The 22462-nt window shown below is 42.3% G+C and overlaps 1 protein-coding gene across 11 annotated transcripts in view; it reads right to left on the bottom strand.

Annotated features, from left to right (window-relative positions):
* RAD52 (RAD52 homolog, DNA repair protein) overlaps window positions 1-22462 on the bottom strand; it is a 55977-nt gene that overhangs the window by 13034 nt on the left and 20481 nt on the right. For 4 of the 11 annotated variants that reach the window (XM_029204976.1, XM_029204974.1, XM_029204966.1 and 1 more), the window contains exons 1-3: window positions 15485-15762; window positions 1684-1782; window positions 514-615 (exon numbers count right to left, since the gene is read on the bottom strand). In XM_029204976.1, coding sequence (XP_029060809.1) covers window positions 514-615; window positions 1684-1764 — 183 coding nt within the window. In that variant the 5' untranslated portion in view covers window positions 1765-1782; window positions 15485-15762. Of the gene's footprint in view, window positions 1-513; window positions 616-1683; window positions 1783-6264; window positions 6365-15484; window positions 15763-15850; window positions 16130-16284; window positions 16468-22462 lie in introns of those variants that run through there. The other 7 variants (XM_029204970.1, XM_029204968.1, XM_029204973.1 and 4 more) reach the window with 5 other exon arrangements.

Here is a 22462-nt window from a genome sequence, read left to right as displayed (position 1 = left end):
ATTTACTTAATCTGGGCTTCCCTGGTGGCGCAGTGGTTGAGAGTCCGCCTGCCAATGCAGGGGATGCGGGTTCGTGCCCCGGTCCGGGAAGATCCCACGTGCCGCGGAGCGGCTGGGCCCGTGAGCCATGGCCGCTGAGCCTGCGCGTCCGGAGCCTCTGCTCCGCAACGGGAGAGGCCACAACAGTGAGAGGCCCGCGTACCGCAAAAAAAAAAAAAAAAAAATTATTCCTTACCAGCTCTTTTGGCAAAAGCACCCTTAAACATTCCAGAGAATTTCTCAGTGAACTTAGTTCAAAGATCTTCCAGAGGAGCCAGTTAGAACTAGTGTCTTGGGCCACTGCTGATGACAGTGAGGGCTGGAACCCATCCCCGCCGAAAGACACAAATAAACGTCCACTAACAGTGAATGAGAGGCCTTCTGAATCCATGAGGACCAGAGAGGGAGTTGGCAAGTTCATGGGAATAGTCGGCGTTGTGGGTGCCCACTTTTCAAGCACGTAAACTCTCTCACCTTCTGGCCTCCTCCAGCCACGCGGCTACTTATGTATTCTGGGCCCAGCCTCTGCCTCAGAGCATTCTGGATGGCCTGGTACTCTTCTGCTGTGTATTGGTACTGTAATCCACAAAGGGAAAATTAAACTGACATTTCCACCATTGCTTATCAGCAAGTCCCCAACTTTTTGGTCTCCAGACCCCTTAACACTCTTCAAAAGTACTGAGGGTCCTATGAGCTTTTGTTTATGTGGGTTATATCTATCAATACTAGGAATTAAAAATGAGAAACTGCAGGCACACATTCCAGTAGCCATCAGAGCAATGGTGTCAGCACATGCTATGCGCTCTCTGGAAAGCACCCACTCACGAAGGAAGGAGAGTGAAAAAGGCACAGAGTACTTTAGTATTATTATGAAAATAATTTTGATTTCACAGACTCTGAAAGGTCTTGTGGACCCCCAGGGGTCACTGGACCACATTTTGAAAACCACTGCCTTAGATGTTACCAATATGTTACCATCCCTACAAAACTTTCTCGAGCCAGAACTGGGAAACTGAAACTTCCCTCCTCGGAGTCTATATGACATGTATGTAGGCAAGGGAGCAGGAGAGGAGAAAACATGACAGGAAGCCCTGCTTCCATGTGTCCTCTTCTCTAGTTCAACAATTTCCCATCCTACACATAGAGAAATACACTCCTACTTGTTTAGATTTTCATCCCCTCAATACTCTTCCCCTTGCCCTGAATAAATACACACAAATAGATTTCTGGTAAGACAAAGACAGAATTTGGGGGGACAAAGCAAGAATCTCCCTTATATGCACAGAATATCTCCACAAAGAGTACAACACCAGAAACTTTGGATGCCTCCAAAAAAGAGATCTGGGTGACATGTGGACAAGAGTGATAGGAAATAGTGAGACTTTTTACATACAGTCTGTTTCATTTTGAATGTTACAGCATATGAAAATGTAATCTATCCAAAAAATAAATAAAATCTAAATGTAACCCCCAGTGCTGCTAAAGTTCCAAAATGCCCTCAGAGCTTGTCAAAGACTCCCAAATGATGCACTTAAATGAAAAAAAAAAAAAGTTTACATGTATATGATGGTGCTCTACCAATGGCTTCCCCATACCTTTTTCACTTAACCTCATTCCTTCCAGGTATGAAAAAAACACATGTACCTGACCAAAGCATAATACAGAGTTGCCACCAGCAGGATGGCTGTCACGGCCGCTAAGAATTGCTTCTTCAGTCCCAGACATGTTGATTCAGGTTGACCTCTAAATAAAAAGATTTAAAAAATGATCTCAAAGAATGCTAGTGGTAAAAGGCAAGAGCCTCTACTAAAAATCAGATGAAGTAACTTTCCTTGCATACTTTAAACACTGACCCAGTCAAGGGCCAAGTTCCTCAGTGCTTAGCTATCACCTAACAAACCACTTAAAATCCTTTAGGGTCTGCTTCTACCTTTCTGCTAAAATTTTGCTAGCGTGGTGGTGCTATTAAAGGTGATTTTTACAATAAGAATGTATTGTATGTTATAATTACAATGTTCGTAATTGAAAAAGTCAGAATTACAAAAGCGTGCTAGGGGAGATTACGACCACCTGCTATATGGGCATCATGACCCTGACCTCTGTGGGGTTGAAGAGGAAACATAGGCCACGGTAGCTGAACTGCTGTCGCGGAGCCAACACGCCAGCAGGCGGGAGTGTAACAGACACGACGCAATGGAAGAGCCAGATGGCACAGAAGACCCCGTGTTCAGAAAGGGCACAGCATTAAACCATTAGTAGTCCCTGCAGTTTATCGCCTGGGACCTTGTTACAAACGCACATTCTCAGGCCCCACCTCAGACCCACTGAATCCAAAACCAGAGGTGAGGCCCATGTATGAGTGCTGGGCCAAGCCCACCCCGTGATCCTGACACAAGCTCCAGTTTGAGAGCCACTGCATTAGACTGAGACCATGCAAGTGTGCAGTCTATTAGAAAAGAGAATTACCCTCAGAAAAAGCAGCTGCAGATGGCTGACCCGCTACCTGAGTGCCCCACCCGCTGCAGACCCTACGAAGTTGGGCCTCAGCACATCTGCATGCTGTAAATCTGCAGCTTGCTCACTCATAGTAGGACCACAAATCTATGAGCGTCAACCGGTATGACTCCCCACGCAGCGCTCCAAGACGGTGTTTAAGAGCTGACATTCCAAGTGGTGATTTCTGGCTCCATCACCCACGAGGTCTTGACCAAGAGAAAAATCACATAATCTCTCTAAATGACGTTTCACCATCTAGAAAATGGAGATAACAATAGTATCTACATTTCCTAGGGGTTCTGTAAAGATTAAATGAGAAACTGCATAAAAACTGCATTAATGCAACTAGAGATTATCATACTAAATGAAGTCAGAAAGAGAAAAATAAATATCATATGGTATCACTTATCTGTAGAATCTAAAATATGACACAAATGAACCTATCTACAAAACAGAAACAAAGACATAGAGAACAGACTGGTGGTTGCCAAGGGGGAGAAGCTTGGGGGAGGGATGGAATGGGAGGTTGGGGTGAGCAGATGTAGGCTTTTATATATAGAACGGATCAACAACAAGGGCCTACTGTACAGCAGAGAACTACATTCAATATCCTATGAGAAACCATAATGGAAAAGAATATAAAAAAAAGAATGTGTGTGTGTGTATATATATAAAACTGAATCACCTTGCTGTACAGCAGTAATTAACACAACGTTGTAAATCAACTATACTTCAACTTAAAAAAACACTACATCAGAAGAGTGCCTGGCACGTGTGAAATACTAAATAAATGTTAGTTATTGCTAAGTTCTTGTTAACTTTCTTACATACATTATGATGGAAATGCAGAAAACTAAATGATCATACAACATTACCTTTCGGCTAAGAAATGGTAAATTTATTTATAATCTTGCACTAAAAAGTAGGATAGTGGCCTATACTGGGTTAGTCAATAGTGTCTAAAATTGTTAAATCAAGAAACAGTGGAATGAGGACATTACTTAGAACTATAAATGCCAGAAAAGACAAGTAAAAGAAAAAAACAGCTCTTAGGAGTGGTGCTGGCGTGAAGAACAGTGCAGCAGGGCTCGCCTTTCTAAAAATAAAACTTTTAGTGCTATTTCCTTTTCAAATATGTGCATGTATTATTTTAATAAAAATAAAAACTTAAATACCTGTTCCATAAAGCAGGGGTCAGCAAACTTTTTCCATAAAGGGCCAGAGAGTAAATATGTTAGGTGTTGCAGGTTATATGGTCTCTGTCACTACTTCACTTTGGCATTTTAGCGTGAAAGTAGCCATAGACAATACATAAATGAATGGGCGTGGCTGTGTCCCAATAAAACTTTATTACACAAATGAACTTACTTACAAAACAGAAAGAGACTCACAGACTTAGAAAACAAACTTATGGTTACCAGGGAGGAAGGCCGGCGGGGAGGGACAGATTGGGAGTTTGGGACTGACATATACACACGGCTATATTTAAAATGGATAACCAACAACGACCTAAAGTATAGCACAGGGAACACTGCCCAATATCCAGTGATAACCTAAATGGGAAAAGAAATTGAAAAAGAATAAATACATGTATAACTGAATCACTCTGCTGTACACCTGAGACGAACACAACATTGTTCATCAACTATACTCCAATATAAAATAAGAATTTAGGGACTTCCCTGATGGTCCAGTGGTTAAGACTCGGTGCTTCCACTACAGGGGACATGGGTTCAATCCCTGGTCAGGGAACTAAGATCCTGCATGCCACATGGCATGGCCAAAAATAAATAAATAAAATAAAAACTAAGAAATAAACAAAAACTTTATTACAAAAAGAGGTGGCAGATTTGACCCATAGGTCACGGAGTGGGATACTAAAAAGTTGTAGGTGAACAGGATGTTCACAAAGTTTCAAATGAGAGCCTATCTGGTTATCTGTTAAAAACAAGGGTATACACTGCAAATGTACTAATGCCACTGAACTGCATGCTTAAAAATGGTTAAAATGATAAATTTTACATTATGTACATTTTACCACAATTTTAAAAAAGGAGGGGAATAGCTTAACACAGAAAAGATTTCTATCTCACTCATGAAAGATTTAATACAGTCTGGCGGCCCTGTCCATCTTATAGCTATGCCGTCTGGCATGTGTGACTCCTGAGGTCATCACTGCAGGGGTAGGCAGAGCTGGAGCAGTCACACCAGCTCATAGCTGCCTTAGCTGTGACATGCATCACTCTGGTCACAGTTCCCTAGACAGAACTAGTCACACGGCCCCAGAGGCTGGGAAATGTAAGAAGGCATTTAAATATTTGGTGAGTACTGTCTCTACCACATCCATTTCTCCCCACTCCAGTACGAGCCCCTAGAAGGTGGGGGGTTCTTCCTGACTCTCTGTGGCACCCCCAGGGCCTAGCACAGTACCTTGCTCATAGTAGGTGGTCAGGAAGGGGAGTGTCTGAATATTAAATGAACAGATACACCAGTGAATGACAGAAATACACAATGCAGGATATATAGACAAAGTATATTTAATTCTAGAAACTAATTTTATAAGGCAGCAGTTACACTTCTCACATTTAAAAGGCAATTTGTTTCTACTTTTCTAAACAATCTTATAAGATTCAATATATTGAAAAAAGGACAACTAGTCTCTGTCTATAGACTAAAACATGAAATTATTCTTTTTTAAAAAATATTTATTTATTTATTTTTGGCCACGTTGGGTCTTTGTTGCTGCGCGCAAGCTTTTCTCTAGCTGCAGCGAGCGGAGGCTACTCTTCGTTGCAGTGCGCGGGCTTCTCATTGCGGTGGCTTCTCTTGCTGTGGAGCACGGGCTCTTGGCACGCAGGTTTCAGTAGTTGTGACTCACAGGCTCTAGAGCACAGGCTCAGTAGTTGTGGCGCATGGGCTTAGTCGCTCCATGGCATGTGGGATCTTCCTGGACCAGGGCTTGAACCCATGTCCCCTGCATTGGCAGGTGGATTCTTAACCACTGCGCCACCAGGGAAGCCCTGGAATTATTCTTTTTGCCAGTTTTAACTTTGGAAAAAACGCTTACTGTTCCGCCTCCCTTTCTAAAACTGTCCACAAACCATTTTCCTGTTATAAAATTAAAATGTCTTTATTGTAGAAAGCTTTAAACATATCAAAAATATGGGAAGAAGTAAAATGTGGCTGGATTCCCACCAGCAACAGATAGCTGTTATCCTCTTCACATATGACTGTGCTTGTGTATGTGTGTTTTATGTGTATGTACATGCGTATCTGTTAAACCAAAGTAGATTCCCAATGTATCAGGCATATCTTATGCAGGACCTCAAGTCTTGGCCCTGCCTGTCTCTGAGGCCTCAGACCACTGTCTCCACCCTGGCTGCCATTAGGAGGACCACATACGCGAGGGTCCCGACCAGCAGCACACGGGCACAACCCTACGGCCCCTACTTCCTGCTCACAGGGATGCCTCTTACCTCCCACCCTTGGCCTCGCTCCTGCATTTGAGGTGTGAGAACCCGTGGGACCCACCTGATGCCCACACGTGCACAACCTGCACACCTGGTGGAGCTGAGGTGCCACGGGGCAAACCTTCTACCAGGGAGACAAAGGCGCTGAGGAGTAGATCCTCTCCTCTCCTCATTTAGGGGGCTGTCCTGGGGTGTGGCACCTTATACCTCCTCCAGGGAGACAGCTTAAGGAAACCAAGCAATCAGCTGTCCTTGTTACCAAGGGGTGGCCAGCCTGGAAATGCACGCTTGAACTGACTTCGTCTCCATCTCTCCTCAATCCCCTTCTCCTTCACTTCTGCGTCCTGGAATTGCACTTCCTAAAAAAATAATACCACATAAGCTTTTGCCTCAAGCTCTAGGTCCCGGGGTCCCCAGGCCTAGCAGACACTAGGGGTGCTGTGCTAACTATCCCATCAGCTCTCACCGCAACAGCACACGCCCAGCCTAACTTCCACACGCGAACACCTGCATCTCTACCTGGGGGCTTGCTTGGCATCGGGCCCATTCTGCACCTGTTCAGGGTAAGCCGCAAGTACCAGAGAACGGATGCCCCTGGGAGCAGCCCTCAGTGACTGACTAAAGTTTAAAGGAACTGGCTAAAGTTTAAAGACCCTAGATTTCTCACCCCTTCTGTGGGATAAGCTAAGCTGTGAGTTCTGCGCTGGCTCCAGGCTCCTGGTGGAATCAGCTTGGGTTGCACCCTTTGTTGACTGCCTTTTCTGTCCCTTCTCACTGCCTCTCTGTTCTCCCAGTATGTCCTGAGGTCAGTCCCCAAATAAACTACTTGCACTTGGAGAAAAAATGGAGAGGGGCAAAAGACACCCTCACAATGGAGAAATCTGGCAGCCACCTTGACCAAGCAGTCAAACATAATAATATCACCAACATCTCTACCAATCTAATCGTGGCTCTAATCATGAGGACATCATCAGACAAGCTGACATCTACCAGGCCTGAACTCTTCAGAAATATCAGTGCCTCAAAAAACAAAACAAAGCAAAACAAAAAGGACAGTGAACTCTTCTAGATTAAAGGAGACTAAAGAGACAGGACGACACACTGTGTGACCCTTTATAGGATTTTAGATCAGAAAAAAAAAAATCTGTGAAGGATATGACTAAGGCAGTGGAGGAAGTCTGACGATGAACTGCACTCTGGACAATGGTCCTGTGTCACTGCTACAGGTCCTGAGTGTGATAACTATCACGGTCATATAGGAGGATGAACTTGTTACTAGGAGACACATGATGAGGCATTAGAATAAACTGTCATGTTTTCCGCAACTTACTCTCAAATCATTCAACTAATAAAATGTGTGCATGTGTAAAGACAGGGAGAGAAAGAGATTAAAGTAACAAACCTATGAATCTAGGTGAAGGATATGCAGGCATTCATTGTATAACTTTCCTAGAGGCTTCAAATTTTTCAAAATAAAATGTTAGGAAAGAAAAAAAAATGTTAGGAAAGACTTCCTGATAGCCAAAGTTATGGCAGCTACATAAATCTAAATATCCCAGTACATCTGCCAAAAACTATATGCACCAACAAAAGGAACAGATAAAAACCACAAATATCCTGTATCTCCTAACACAATTAGAAGACTGAAAATGGAAGTTTCAAATTGCCTAGAAGTAAAAAAAAACATATATCAATTTCTGGTGGAGATAATTCTTGAACTCTCATCTCGACTTTTTGAGAAGAGCAAGGTGGGACCCAGATGGGAAGAGAAATGCATAGAAGGGAGAAGAGGAGGATGGAGAGCCCAAGATAGAACTAAAATCACTCCCGGAAAATGAAGACCCACACTAAGCATGAAGATACCGACGAAACATTCTGGGAGATGAGTGCAGCCTATGGAGAAAGAGACAAGTGTATGTACAACTCGGTGAGGCATAACTGGCAAGGCGGGGCTTCTGAGAAGAAGGAAAAAGGAATGACGGATGCCCTTTGAGACTGTCCTGTGAAGGGCAAAAAGGGGGAAATTCAGGATCCTATAAGACAAGAGAACATTTAAAAGTCAAAGGATATATAACCATCTCCCCCCAAATGCCTTCTAATAAAGAAACATACTCACTACACTTACAAAAGAATAAGGGGACTTCCCTGGTGGCTCAGTGGTTAAGAATCCGCCTGCCAATGCAGGGGACATGGGTTCAATCTCTGGTCCGGGAAGATCACACATGCCGCGGAGCAACTAAGCCCGTGCACCACAACTACTGAGCCTGCACTGTAGAGCACGCAAGCCACAACTACTGAGCCCGAGAGCCACAACTACTGAAGCCCACACCCCTAGAGCCCGTGCGCCACAAAAAGAGAAGCCACCGCAAAGAGAAGCCCGTGCACCGCAACGAAGAGTAGCCCCTGCTTGCCACCACTAGAGAGAAAGCCAGGGCCCAGCAACGAAAACCCAACGCAGCCAAAAAATAAATAAATAATAAAATTACTAAAAAAATAGGAAATACTCGAAGTATAAATCTTGTAAATCACCCCAAACTGTCAATCCTGTTCACAAAATGCAAAATTAGATATAAAAAAGAACTTAAGATAGCTCAATAGTGAACTTCAGATACTTCAAAAGACCCTAACACCACACACAAAAATAAGCTCAAAATGGATTAAAGACCTAAATGTAAGGCCAGAAACTATTAAACTCTTAGAGGAAAACATAGGCAGAACACTCTATGACATAAATCACATCAAGATCCTTTTTGACCCACCTCCTAGAGAAATGGAAATAAAAACAAAAATAAACAAATGGGACCTAATGAAACTTCAAAGCTTTTGCACAGCAAAGGAAACCATAAACAAGACCAAAAGACAACCCTCAGAATGGGAGAAAATATTTGCAAATGAAGCAACTGACAAAGGATTAATCTCCAAAATTTACAAGCAGCTCATGCAGCTCAATAACAAAAAAACAAAAACCCAATCCAAAAATGGGCAGAAGACCTAAATAGACATTTCTCCAAAGAAGATATACAGACTGCCAACAGACACATGAAAGAATGCTCAACATCATTAATCATTAGAGAAATGCAAATTAAAACTACAATGAGATATCATCTCACACCAGTCAGAATGGCCATCATCAAAAAATCTAGAAACAATAAATGCTGGAGAGGGTGTGGAGAAAAGGGAGCACTCTTGCACTGCTGGTGGGAATGTGAATTGGTTCAGCCACTATGGAGAACAGTATGGAGGTTCCTTAAAAAACTACAAATAGAACTACCATATGACCCAGCAATCCCACTACTGGGCATATACCCTGAGAAAACCAAAATTCGAAAAGAGTCATGTACCAAAATGTTCATTGCAGCTCTATTTACAATAGCCCGGAGATGGAAACAACCTAAGTGCCCATCATCGGATGAATGGATAAAGAAGATGTGGCACATATATACAATGGAATATTACTCAGCCATAAAAAGAAACGAAACTGAGCTATTTGTAATGAGGTGGATAGACCTAGAGTCTGTCATACAGAGTGAAGTAAGTCAGAAAGAAAAAGACAAATACCGTATGCTAACACACATATATGGAATTTAAGAAAAAAAAATGTCATGAAGAACCTAGGGGTAAGACAGGAATAAAGACACAGACCTACTGGAGAACAGACTTGAGGATATGGGGAGGGGGAAGGGTGAGCTGTGACAGGGCGAGAGAGAGGCATGGACATATATACACTAACAAACGTAAGGTAGATAGCTAGTGGGAAGCAGCCGCGTGGCACAGGGATATCGGCTCGGTGCTTTGTGACCGCCTGGAGGGGTGGGATAGGGAGGGTGGGAGGGAGGGAGACGCAAGAGGGAAGAGATATGGGAACATATGTATATGTATAACTGATTCACTTTGCTATAAAGCAGAAACTAACACACCATATAAAGCATATAAAATTGCTTTACATGTCCATTGTAAAGCAATTATACCCCAATAAAGATGTTAAAAAAAAAGATACTTCAAAAGAAATTAAATAATCTGAAGAAGAAGAAAAAAAAAAAGATTGAAAATAACAAAGGAGCCTCAGGGTCCTGGGGGAAAACATCAAAATGGCTAACACATATAATCAAAGTCCCAAACGAAAAGGTTAAAGAGAACAGGGATAAAAATTTTTTTTAAATAATGGCTCAAATTTTCCCAAATTGGGTGAAAGGCATAAGTTTATAGATTTAGGAAGATCTGCAAATCTCAAAGCAGGATAAACACAAAGGAAATCACACTTAGGTACACCATAGGCAAAACGCTAAAAACCAAAAATAAAGAGAAAACCTTAAAAGCAGTCAGAAAAAAATGGCACACTGTCTACAGAGTAACAATGTGAATGATGGCTCCACTGTGAGTTAAAAAAAACATACTTAGGAGTAATTTTAATGAACAATGCATAAGACCTCTTCAAAGTATAAAATAGTACCAGAAGAAATTAAAGACCTAAATTAAACAGGAGATGCACCACGTTCATACATTTGAAGACTCTATACCGTTAATATGTAAATTCTTCCCAAATTGATCTAAAGATTCAATGCCATTGCAATCATAATCCCACGAGACTTTTTTTAGAAATTGGTAAGATGATGATTCCAACATTTATGTGGAAAATGCAAAGGATCTAAACTAACCAAATCAAACTTGAAAAACAACAAAGTTGTTGACCTACACTGCACAACTTCAAGACTTACTATAGGGCTTCCCTGGTGGTGCAGTGGTTAAGAATCCACCTGCCAATGCAGGGGACACGGGTTTGAGCCCTGGTCCGGGAAGATCCTACATGCCTTGGAGCAACTAAGCCCATGTGCCATAACTACTGAGGCTGTGCTCTAGAGCCCCCGAGCCACAACTACTGAAGCCCCCGCACCTAGAGCCCACGCTCCGCAACAAGAAAAGCCACCGCAATGAGAACCCTGTGCACCGCAACAAAGAGTAGCCCCCACTCGCCACAATTAGAGAAAGCCCGCACACAGCAACGAAGACCCAACGCAGACAAAAATAAATAAATAAATGAATAAATGTATTTATTTATTTAAAAAAAAAAAGATCTACTATAATTAAAACAGGGTGGTACTGACATAAGGAGTGACCAATGGAACAGAAGAGTCCAGAAATCAACTGCCATGTATACAGTCATCTGAATTTCAACAAAGGTACCAATGCAGTACAACGGCATTTTCAACAAATGATACTGGAACAACTGGATATCTGTATGGGAAGAACATTTAATATTCTTCACAAAATAATTTTCACACCATTCACAAAAACTAGAGATGGATCATAGGCCTAAACATAAAAGCTAAAACTATAAAATTCCTACAAGAAAATACATAAGTATACCTTCACAACCTGGAGGTAACCAAGATTTCTTACTCAGGACTCAGAAAGCAATAATTATAAAAGAAAAAATGACAAATATGACTACATCAAAATGTAAAACTTTGCTTATCAAAAACAGCTCTAAGGGGCTTCCCTGGTGGCGCAGTGGTTGAGAGTCCACCTGCCGATGCAGGGCACATGCGTTCATGCCCTAGTCCGGGAAGATCCCACATGCCGCAGAGCGACTGGGCCCGTGAGCCATGGCTGCTGAGTCTGCGCGTCCGGAGCCTGTGCTCCGCAATGGGAGAGGCCACAACAGTGAGAGGCCCACTTACCGCAAAAAAAAAAAAAACAGCTCTAAGAAAATAGGCAACCACAACGACTGATATCCAGGATACAAAAAGGACATATAAAGAACTCATACAACTCAATAATAAAAAGACAATTAACCCAATTTTAAATGGGCAAAAGATTTGAGCAGGCACTTCACAAAGGAAGATATAAAAATGTCAATAAACACAGGAAAAAGCGCTCAACATCATTAGTAATCAAGGACTAAAATTAAAACCAACCATAATGACATACCACTCTACACCCACTAGAATGGCTAAAAATAAAGACTGACAACACTAAAAGTTGGCAAGGATGTGAAGCAACCAGAATGTTCATACACTGTTGGCAGGAAACAGGCTGATAAAACTACTCAGCTATAAACACATGGTACCCTTCATGAAAAAAGAATGACTTGAAGATGAAGCCAGCATTCCAGAGTTTAGAGCAGCAGGCCACAGAGGATTAGTCCCAGGCCTTGAACCCTAATGGTTCTTTATATACCTTGGATATCAGTTCCTTGTCAAACAGGTGTCAGAGCTTGTCTATTCATTTTCTTAGAGTTACCCTAAATAAGAAGTTTTCAATTTTAATGTAATCCAATTTATCTTTTTTTTCCCCCAGTGGTTATTGCTTTCTGAGTCTTGTCTAAGAAACCTTTGCACACCTCCAGATCATGACGATATTCTTCCATATTTTCTTCTAGAAGCTTTATGGTTTTATAATTTTTGAAACAAATCTGACAATTTCTTTAGAAATTAAACATGCATTTACCGTATGACCCAAGAATTCTTCTGATAGGTATTTTTCCAAAGAAATAAAAACATATGACCAAAAAATAAAAAAGACCTTTGGGGGGGTGAGGGGTAAGAGCCTTAGCTAAGATAGTGGCTGTAATCATGAAACTGATGAATTCAAGATATTAAGATTGGCAAAAATGTTTTTTATTCTCATCTATTTCCTTATCACCTAAAAGCATTTCTAATTATATATGGAGGGACGGAGAAAGGAAGGAAGGAGTAAAGACGAAAGAAGGCATGCTACATAAGGATAGTTTCCTCTTTTGTCTGACCTCATCTTTATTAAAGACAGGGCAGGGCATTATCATGAAGGGTTAAATAAGCCACCTTTAAAAGCGTAAAACTTTAGATTGTAAACATGGGAGAGCAATGGAAATTTCAGGCTGAGAATTAAAGGTCTGTGTCAGCAGCGAATAACTGATGGAGAGAGCAGCCGGAGTCTACGTTACAACAGTCCAGAGAGGAAATGACAGAGGCTCAACCAAGAAAACAGCCACGGAGAGAAAGGGTGGACTCTGGATTTGCATCACAGGTAGAAGTGACCAAGCTCAGTGAGCGGTGAATTTCTGACTGTGCAGATCAAGAAGAACAGGACTGGGTATCAAAATCCTTTATTTTCATTTATGTACATGCTACTCTCATGTTCGTAAGACTTCTTTCAAAATTTAGCAACAGAGTAGAAAAAGAATTATTTAAGTAAAAAGAAGGAAACATCTCAAAATGTCATCTCTTCCTTGAAGCCTTACACACCTCACTACACTCTCAACAGAATTAACCCTATGTTCCCATAGCATTTACACATTTATCACAGCACACCATAACCCACACTCTGCCACTGGAGAACAGCGGGGCCGTATACTAACTACCGAATCTCCAGGACTGAGCAGAGTCCCTACCCAGCTTGCAGAATAAACAGCATTTTAGCTTTATTTTAGCTCCTCTCCGCTTCAAAACTGCCAGAACGTTATTAAAAATGAATACCTTGAGCGGAAAAATGTTAAAAGTCACAGAAGTTGAATCAATATCCCCACTAGGCTTTCTGCCCTTGAATAACTAAATTGGTTACATAGTCCATTCTCACTATTCATGATACTCATGTTCTACAGTTACCACGAACACTCAATAATCCAACACCGAGCCACTGCTCCTAGCAGAAATACAGGCCTAGGTTCCTGCGAGCCTCCAGTCACTACATTTTCATCGACCAGTCAATACAAAAGCTTGCTTTGCCTGTTTCTGTCTATTAAAGGCACCCTATTTAGTATGTATTGTTGATGCATAACTACTGAAATCACAGCCAACAGCACGTAACTCAGGCCCAAACAAAGCTCATCTAAGAGAAGCTTGCCGTGCGTGTCTCTGTAAGGCACATCACAGCCAACCTGCCCTTCAAACACCAGACAGCACTTCAGCACTAAGCTTGGAGAACATTCTAAACCGTGAAATCACAGCAACACGGATGGACTTGGAGGGCACTGTGCTAAGTGAAATAAGTCAGAGAGACAAAGACAGATACTGCATGATATCACTTATATGTGGAATCCAAAAAACACAACAAACTAGTGAACAAAACAAAAAAGAAGCAGACTTACAAATACAGAGAACAAACCAGTGGTTATCAGTGGGGAGAGGGAAGAAGGGAGGGGCAAGGGCGGGGCAGTGGTACTTCTGAAAGTTGTAAAGAACTACAGAATTTAAAGAATCCCTCAGTCAATTTTTTTAAAATGCGTTAAAGGAAGAAAATGGAATCACTAAAGAAAAGCATAAAACTGTGGCACTAAACTTGCCACAACAAGGACGCAGGTTTATAATGTGAGCGGAGACAAGAAGGCAGGGGCACGCCTTACTGGGCCTGAGCTGGGGACGGGCGCGTTGGCCCTGCTATCTACTTGGAGGCTCCCGAGGAGTTTTAGCCGGGCCGTGCATCCGCAAATAACGGAGATGAACTGGGCGTGCTCGGAGGTCAGACGTCTCCCACAGCTCTCAGCCACCTTCTTCACGCGCTCATCTCCGAGTCCACCCGGTTCCTGTCACGCGCCAACAGGTCTTGGCGGCATCGCTGATGACACCCGCACACCGACGCTTCTCTGCCTGTGACCACCACAGCCGACGGCCGAGCAAGTGCTGAGCCGAGGACAGAAACCCTGTCAAACTTTCCTGCAAGACAGCTGACCCGACGCCACTGGAACACTACCTGCTCCGATCCCAGAGTTCAATGTTGGCAGAAGGGTTTTAAGTTGACTGTGCCTCCGACTGTGAGTTCCGTGGGGGAACAGAGCTCAAAAGGTCTCGGAAGCCAAAAGGTGCAAAAACCCAAATGCCCATCGACTGACGGAGAAACACAACATGGTCTCTCCCTACGCTGAACTATTATCATTCGGCCGTAAAAAGGGGCGAGTGCCGACCACTGCTACAGCGCGGACGAACCCCGAGGACCTGTGCCGCGCGCAAGGAGCCGCCCACGAGAGGACAAACGCCGTCTGACTGCAGTGAGGTGAACTATCCTGGCCCCGCAAACTCAGAGATAGAAAGCGGCCTGGTGGGGCTGGGCGGCGGGACAGGAGAAGCGTCTACTACGATTTCGGGATTTCCTTCCGGGGCGATGAAACGCTCTGCAATTGGACAGCGGCGATGGCGGCCCAATCCCCTGACTATACTAAAAACCACTCAACTGGTCTCTTTTGAAGGATGAATTTAGTCGTATGTGAATTCTCTCTCAATTTTTAAAGAAAGGTCTAGAAAGGCTGAAGACGCGCTCACCTGTCAAATCCCTCCTAAACGGTTAACTCCTTCCCCGCCGCAGCCTCTCCCGCCCGGCGGCCCAGTCGCGTACACCCTCCGTCCCCGCCCGCGGGCACCAATTACCCCGCGGCCCAGTCCCCGCCCCGCCCGTCCCGGCGCCCTCGGGCCGCAGCGCCCTCGCGGTTCAGCACACGCTGCTGGGCCTGGGACCACTGAGCCGGAACTCGCAAGACGAGCTCCCCACCCGGCGGAGACCCCACTCACGCGGCTCGACCACGCAGCGCACACGAAGCTCCGTCTCGACTGAACGCGAGCAAGGGCGCTCGGGCACGGCCGCCCAAAGGACGCTGGGAAGAAGGTCCGGGCGGGAGAGCGCGCCCGGCTGGGTTGGGCTGAACGCGGAGAAGGGAGCTCCGCACGACCGCGCAGAGGACGCTGGGGAAAAGGTCCGGGGCAATCTGCCCCGGGCCATAACTGCGTGAACGCGCGGAAGGGTCCGCGGAAGAAGGTCCGACCGAAAACGTGCTCGGCCACTGCCGGGCACAGGAAGAGGAGCCGCAAGTCAAGTCGGAGCGGGAGCAGAGCCGTCTGTCGAGAGCCGCAAAAGCAAGCTAACAGCGGGAACCTGACCTCCGTTCCGCCGCTCACTCCGCTTGGCTTCCGCGGGCCCTGCGCCGCCGGGATCTCTGCTGCCCCCTGGCGGCCGGCGAGCTCCCCCGGCCTCGTGGCGCCGCCCTCAGCTCTCCCAGCCAGGCAGCCCGAGCCCGACGAGGGGCGGCAGGACCGCTCGGCGCCGCTCAGTGCCCCTGGGCTGCTGCGGAAGAGGACCGTTCTCCTGCATCCTGCTAAGGCCGGTCGTCAAAGCGCGGCCTGGGTCGCAGGCCGAGGAGCCTGCCGGCCCAGGCCGCGCCCGTTCCCGCCCAGCACACGCCCGTCACCGCCCCGCACACATCCCCGTCTCCGTCCCGGCTCCACACGCCCACCTCCCGCACTCCCCCCCACCCCCGCCCCCCGGTCTGCAGGACTCCCAGGCGCTCGCGTCGAGGGAGACGCTGCGTGGCGACCTGCGGTCGGGACGTCTTACAGCACCGAGCAAAGCAAGATTAAAAAGTTGTCATCGCGACTCCGAGCTGATTGCGGAAAACTCCAACAAAATCAGTTTCTGCGTTTTCCAGCTGTTGCCCGGGCGCCCTTCTAGCCGCGCGGACCCCGATGTGAGCAGCAAAGCCCCGGGCGAGTCACTTCCTGCTGAGCTGACTGCTCACTCCTCCCGGGAGCACCCCCCGTCCCCCCACCCCCAGTGCATTTGGTAAAGAAAGGAATGTTGGCTTCCAAATGGTGCTGGGACAGTTACTGTTTGGAGTTATATTCCTTATCAAAATATGCACTGAAATAAATTACAGCTGAATTCAGGGGTGAAATGTTAAATACACGCAGATACACATAAAACAAAGTTAAAAAAAATATGCAGATGAATATCCGACCTCAGAATGCAGAAAAAAGCTGTCTAACTATAAAAGTTGATAAAGTAATCATGAAGTAAAAGATGGATAAATGTAGCTACCTACATTCAACTTTTTTAGCTTCTGGAAGTAGAAAATAAACAAGAAAAAGGGGGAAATATTATTGACATGTATGGTGAAGAGAATTCATATATAAAAACTTCTAACAACTCAGGAAATACAGACAAATGAAGTGAGTGGATATTTCACAAAAGGAGAAAGATAATAAAGAGGAAAAAAGGTTTAACTTTAATAAAACCAAAAAGCATACATATTAAAATAAGTATATAAATATAGATGCAAAAATCCTCAACAAAATACTGGCAAACAGAATCCAACAACACATTAAAAGGATCATACACCATGATCAAGTGGGATTTATACCAGAGATGCAAGAATTCTTCAATATACGTAAATCAATCAATGTGATACACCATATTAACAAATTGAAGAAGAAAAACCATATGATCATCTCAATAGATGCAGAAAAAGCTTTTGACAAAATTCAACACCCATTTATGATAAAAACTCTGCAGAAAGTGGGCATAGAGGGAACCTACTTCAACATAATAAAGGCCATATACGACAAACCCACAGCAAACATCATTTTCAGTGATGAAAAACTGAAAGCATTACCTCTAAGTTCAGGAACAAGAAAAGGATGTCCACTCTCACCACTATTATTCAACATAGATTTGGAAGTCCTAGCCATGGCAATCAGAGAAGAAAAAGAAATAAAAGGAATACAAATTGGAAAAGAAGAAGTAAAACTGTCACTGTTTGCAGATGACATGATACTATACATAGAGAATCCTAAAGATGCCACCAGAAAACTGCTAGAGCTAATCAATGAATCTGGTAAAGTTGCAGGATACAAAATTAATGCACAGAAATCTCTTGCATTCCTATACACGAATGATGAAAAATCTCAAAGAGAAATTAAGGAAACACTCCCATTACCATTGCAACAAAAAGAATAAAATACCGAGGAATAAACCTACCTAGGGAGACAAAAGACCTGTATGCAGAAAACTATAAGACACTGATGAAAGAAATTAAAGATGATACAAACAGACGGAGAGATATACCACGTTCTTGGATTGGAAGAATCAATATTGTGAAAATGACTATACTACCCAAAGCAATCTACAGATTCAATGCAATTCCTATCAAATTACCAATGGCATTTTTTATAGAACTAGAACAAAAAATCTTAAAATTTGTATGGAGATACAAAAGACCCCGAATAGTCAAAGCAGTCTTGAGGGAAAAAACCGGAGCTGGAAGAATCAGACTCTCTGACTTCAGACTATACTACAAAGCTACAGTAATCAAGACAATATGGTACTGGCACAAAAAAAGAAATATAGATCAATGGAACAGGATAGAAAGCCCAGAGATAAACCCACACACCTATGGTCAACTAATCTATGACAAAGGAGGCAAGGATATACAATGGCGAAAAGACAGTCTCTTCAATAAGTGGTGCTGGGAAAACTGGACAGCTCCATGTAAAAGAATGAAATTAGAACACTCCCTAACACCATGCACAAAAATAAACTCAAAATGGATTAGAGACCTAAATGTAAGACCGGGCACTATAAAACTCTTAGAGGAAAACATAGGAAGAACACTCTTTGACATAAATCACAGCAAGATCTTTTTTGATCCACCTCCTAGAGTAATGGAAATAAAAACAAAAATAAACAAATAGGACCTAATGAAACTTAAATCTTTTGCACAACAAAGGAAACCATAAACAAGACAAAAAGACAACCCTCAGAATGGGAGAAAATATTTGCAAATGAATCGTCAGACAAAGGATTAATCTCCAAAATATATAAACAGCTCATGCAGCTCAATATTAAAAAACCAAACAACCCAATCCAAAAATGGGCAGAAGACCTAAGCAGACATTTCTTTTTTTTTTTTTTTTTGCGGTATGCGGGCCTCTCACTGTTGTGGCCTCTCCCGTTGCGGAGCACAGGCTCCAGACGCGCAGGCTCAGCAGCCATGGCCCATGGGCCCAGCCGCTACGCGGCATGTGGGATCTTCCCGGACCGGGGCATGAACCCGTGTCCCCTGCATCGGCAGGCGGACTCTCAACCACTGCGCCACCAGGGAAGCCCCCTAAGCAGACATTTCTCCAAAGAAGACGTACAGATGGCCAAGAAGCACATAAAAAGCTGCTCAACATCACTAATTATTAGAGAAATGCAAATCAAAACTACAATGAGGTATCACCTCACACCAGTTAGAATGGGCATCATCAGAAAATCTATAAACAACAAATGCTGGAGAGGGTGTGGAGAAAAGGGAACCCTCTTGCACTGTTAGTGGGAATGTAAATTGATACAGCCACTATGGAGAACAGTATGGAGCTTCCTTAAAAAACTAAAAATAGAACTACCATATGACCCAGCAATCCCACTACTGGGCACATACCCTGATAAAACCATAATTCAAAAGGACACATGCACCCCAATGTTCATTGCAGCATTATTTACAATAGCCAAGTCATGGAAGCAACCTAAATGCCCATCGACAGATGAATGGATAAAGAAGATGTGGTACATATATACAATGGAATATTACTCAGCCATAAAAAGGAACAAAGATGTGGATGCATCTAGAGACTGTCATACAGAGTGAGGTAAGTCAGAAAGAGAAAAACAAATATCGTATATTAACGCATATATGTGGAACCTAGAAAATGGTACAGATGAACAGGCTTGCAGGGCAGAAATTGAGACACAGATGTAGAGAAAAAACGTATGGACACCAAGGCGGGGGTGGTGTGCTGAATTGGGCGATCGGGATTGACATGTATACACTGATGTGTATAAAATTGATGACTAATAAGAAACTGCTGTATAAAAAAATAAATAAAATTAAATCAAAAAAATTTTTTAAAAATAAAGAAGGTAAAATTCAAGGTTTCTTGCACTGCTTACGTGGCACTGCTCTCAGAAAAAGTTATGAGAAAATTTCATATTAGAGTTACACGATCTTGTCATTTAGAAGTAGATAATTTAAATAAATAAATAAATAGTTTTAAAAAATAAAATTATATAATTTCAACCATTTCCGTTTTGTTAGGAAATTGAAATATTTATTTTTATATAATTATTACATATGTTCTTACTGAAAAATACAAACAATAAAAATTAATCTAGCATTTTACATAACCATTCATATGTCAAAACCAGAACTATTCTCAGAGTTGACCACTGTTATCTGTTGATGTATATAGTCTTACTGACCTTGTATTTATGATCTTACATTGAAATAATTTTGTCTGATAATATTCAGTGTGGATGATACTTTCATACTGTTGGTAGGAATATAAACTGATGCAACCTTTCAGGAAAGCAATCTGGGACTATATGTCAAAAACATATATCCTCTGATACAAGAATTCAACCTGTAGGACCTTAGCAACTAAGAAAAATATCAGGGATGTACACAAAGATTTCTTTATAAGGATATTCTGCACAACATTATTTATACCCTGAAAAATTACTGAAGATGAATTAAAATGTTACATTATGGAATCTGTTAAATAGTACAGCCATTAAAAATCATGTTTAAAAAAACGCCTATTGAGGGGACTTCCCTGGTAGTCCAGTGGTTAAGACTCCACACTCCCAATGCAGGGGGCCCAGGTTCGATCCCTGGTTGGCCCGCATGCCGCATGGCCTAAAAATAAAACAAACAAAAACTACTGACATGGAAAAAAGAATTTTCAAGATCATTTTCTGTGGAAAAAGCAGGGCCCAAAACTATACACTTAAAACAGCTTACCCACACTCATTAGGATGGCTACTGTTTAAAAACAGAAAATACCAAATGTTGACAAAGATGTATAAAAATTAGAATAGTGTGCGCTACAGATAGGAATGTAAAATGGTGCAAATACAATTGTGGGCCTTCAAAAAAATTAAAAATAGAATTACCATATGATTCAACAATTCCACTTCTAGTTATATACCTAAAAGAATTGAAAGCAGAGTCTTTACAGACACCCATGTCCATAGCACACCCATATTTGCACACCCACAGATATTTGCACACCCATGTCCATAGCAGCATTATCTGCAATAGCCAAAAGGCGGAAGCAACCCCAGTGTCCACTGATAGATGATGGATAAACAAAATGTGGTGTGTCCACACAATGGACTATGATTCAGCCTTAAAAAGGAAATAAATTCTGATACCTGGGACAATATGGATGAAGCTTGAGGACATTACGAAGCCTGTCCAAAAAGATAAACACAGTATGATTCTACTTATAGGAGATACCTAAAGTAGTCAAATTCATAAAGACAGAAAGTAGAAGAGTGGTTGCCAGGGGCTGGAGGGAGGGGGAAATGGACAGTTGTTTTTTAATGAATATTGAATTTCAATTTTGCAAAAGGAAAAGAGCTGGAGGTTGGCTGTACAACAATGTGAATGTCCTTAACACTACTGAGATGTACACTTAAATGTATGTTTGAAAATTATTATGATGGTAAGTATTATGTGTATCTTACTGCAATTTCAAATTTTTTAATTAAAATAAAATAATTTTTAAAAGCTTGCCTACAATGAGGCAAATCAGAGAACTTCCATACGCTCAGAAAGCTTCCAATGAGATGACTAATACCTCATTCTTAAATATGAAGACAGTAAAGGATCACAGGGAATATCTTTGAGATAAAAGCTATTAAAGCAAATGAAAAAGGAACCCAAGAGAGAAGGCAAACAGAAAAACATTTTCCCAAAGAAAACATAAATAACATTCTAGGATAAGAAGATATATGTATTCTGTTCACAAAACAGTATACTCTAAGAAAAAAGAAAAAAATGTATTAGATAAAGAAAGCAATTAGAAATTTAAAATATGATACCTAACATAAAAATTTCACTAATAAGTTTGGAAGATAAGGTTAAAAAAAATCTCTCAGAAAGTTGGTCAAAGAGATGGATAATAAAAGAGAAACAATATGAAAATTAAAGCATCAGTCAAGTCCAACATCTGACAAATAGGTATTCCAGAAAGAGAGAATAAGAAAACACCTGGAAGAAATTAACACAGAGAAAACACAAAAAAACTCTTCAGACCTGAAAGACATAGGTCTTCATATTGAAAGGTCCCACCCCAGGCCTCAGAATGATGAATTAAAAAGGAGCTACACTGAGAAATTTTATACCATAAGAGGTAGAGGAAATATTTTAAATGAAAATATTCAGAATGAAAACCAAAAAAGTATGTTACATACAAAGTATCAGGTTACATCAAAAGTATCAGGAATCAGACTGCATTTGGATTTCCTCCGTGCAGCAACAGAAACTAAAAGACACTAAAGATTCCAAGGGAAAATAACTTCTAACCTAGAATTCAATACCCAAATTATCAGTAAAGTGAATGAATAAGTAAAGATATTTTTAGACACACATATGTTCAAAAAAAATTAACTTGTTGCCTACCTTTTCTCAGAAAGCTAGAGAAGAATGTCTCTTCTCTTCAAAACATAAAAGGAAACTAAGAAAGAGGAAGGCACAGGACTCAGGAAACAGGATCCAACACAGAAAAAAGGCCATGAAATTCCTTAGATGATAAGAAGTGAAAATCTCAGGAAGGCAGCTATGCAGCAGCCAGGGGACCACAAGTCTGAAGTGGAGAGGACGAAGAGCTCCAGATGGAATGTGTACAGGGGGAAAAACGGTGCTGAGAGATTATCTGACGTTTTGGATATGT

The sequence above is a fragment of the Monodon monoceros genome, unplaced genomic scaffold, assembly GCF_005190385.1.
Source record: "Monodon monoceros isolate NGI ecotype Baffin Bay Population unplaced genomic scaffold, NGI_Narwhal_1 Super_Scaffold_6, whole genome shotgun sequence".
Lineage (NCBI taxonomy): Eukaryota > Metazoa > Chordata > Mammalia > Artiodactyla > Monodontidae > Monodon > Monodon monoceros.
The sequence above is the reverse complement of the archived record's forward strand: the minus strand, read 5'-3'. Positions and strand labels throughout refer to the sequence as shown.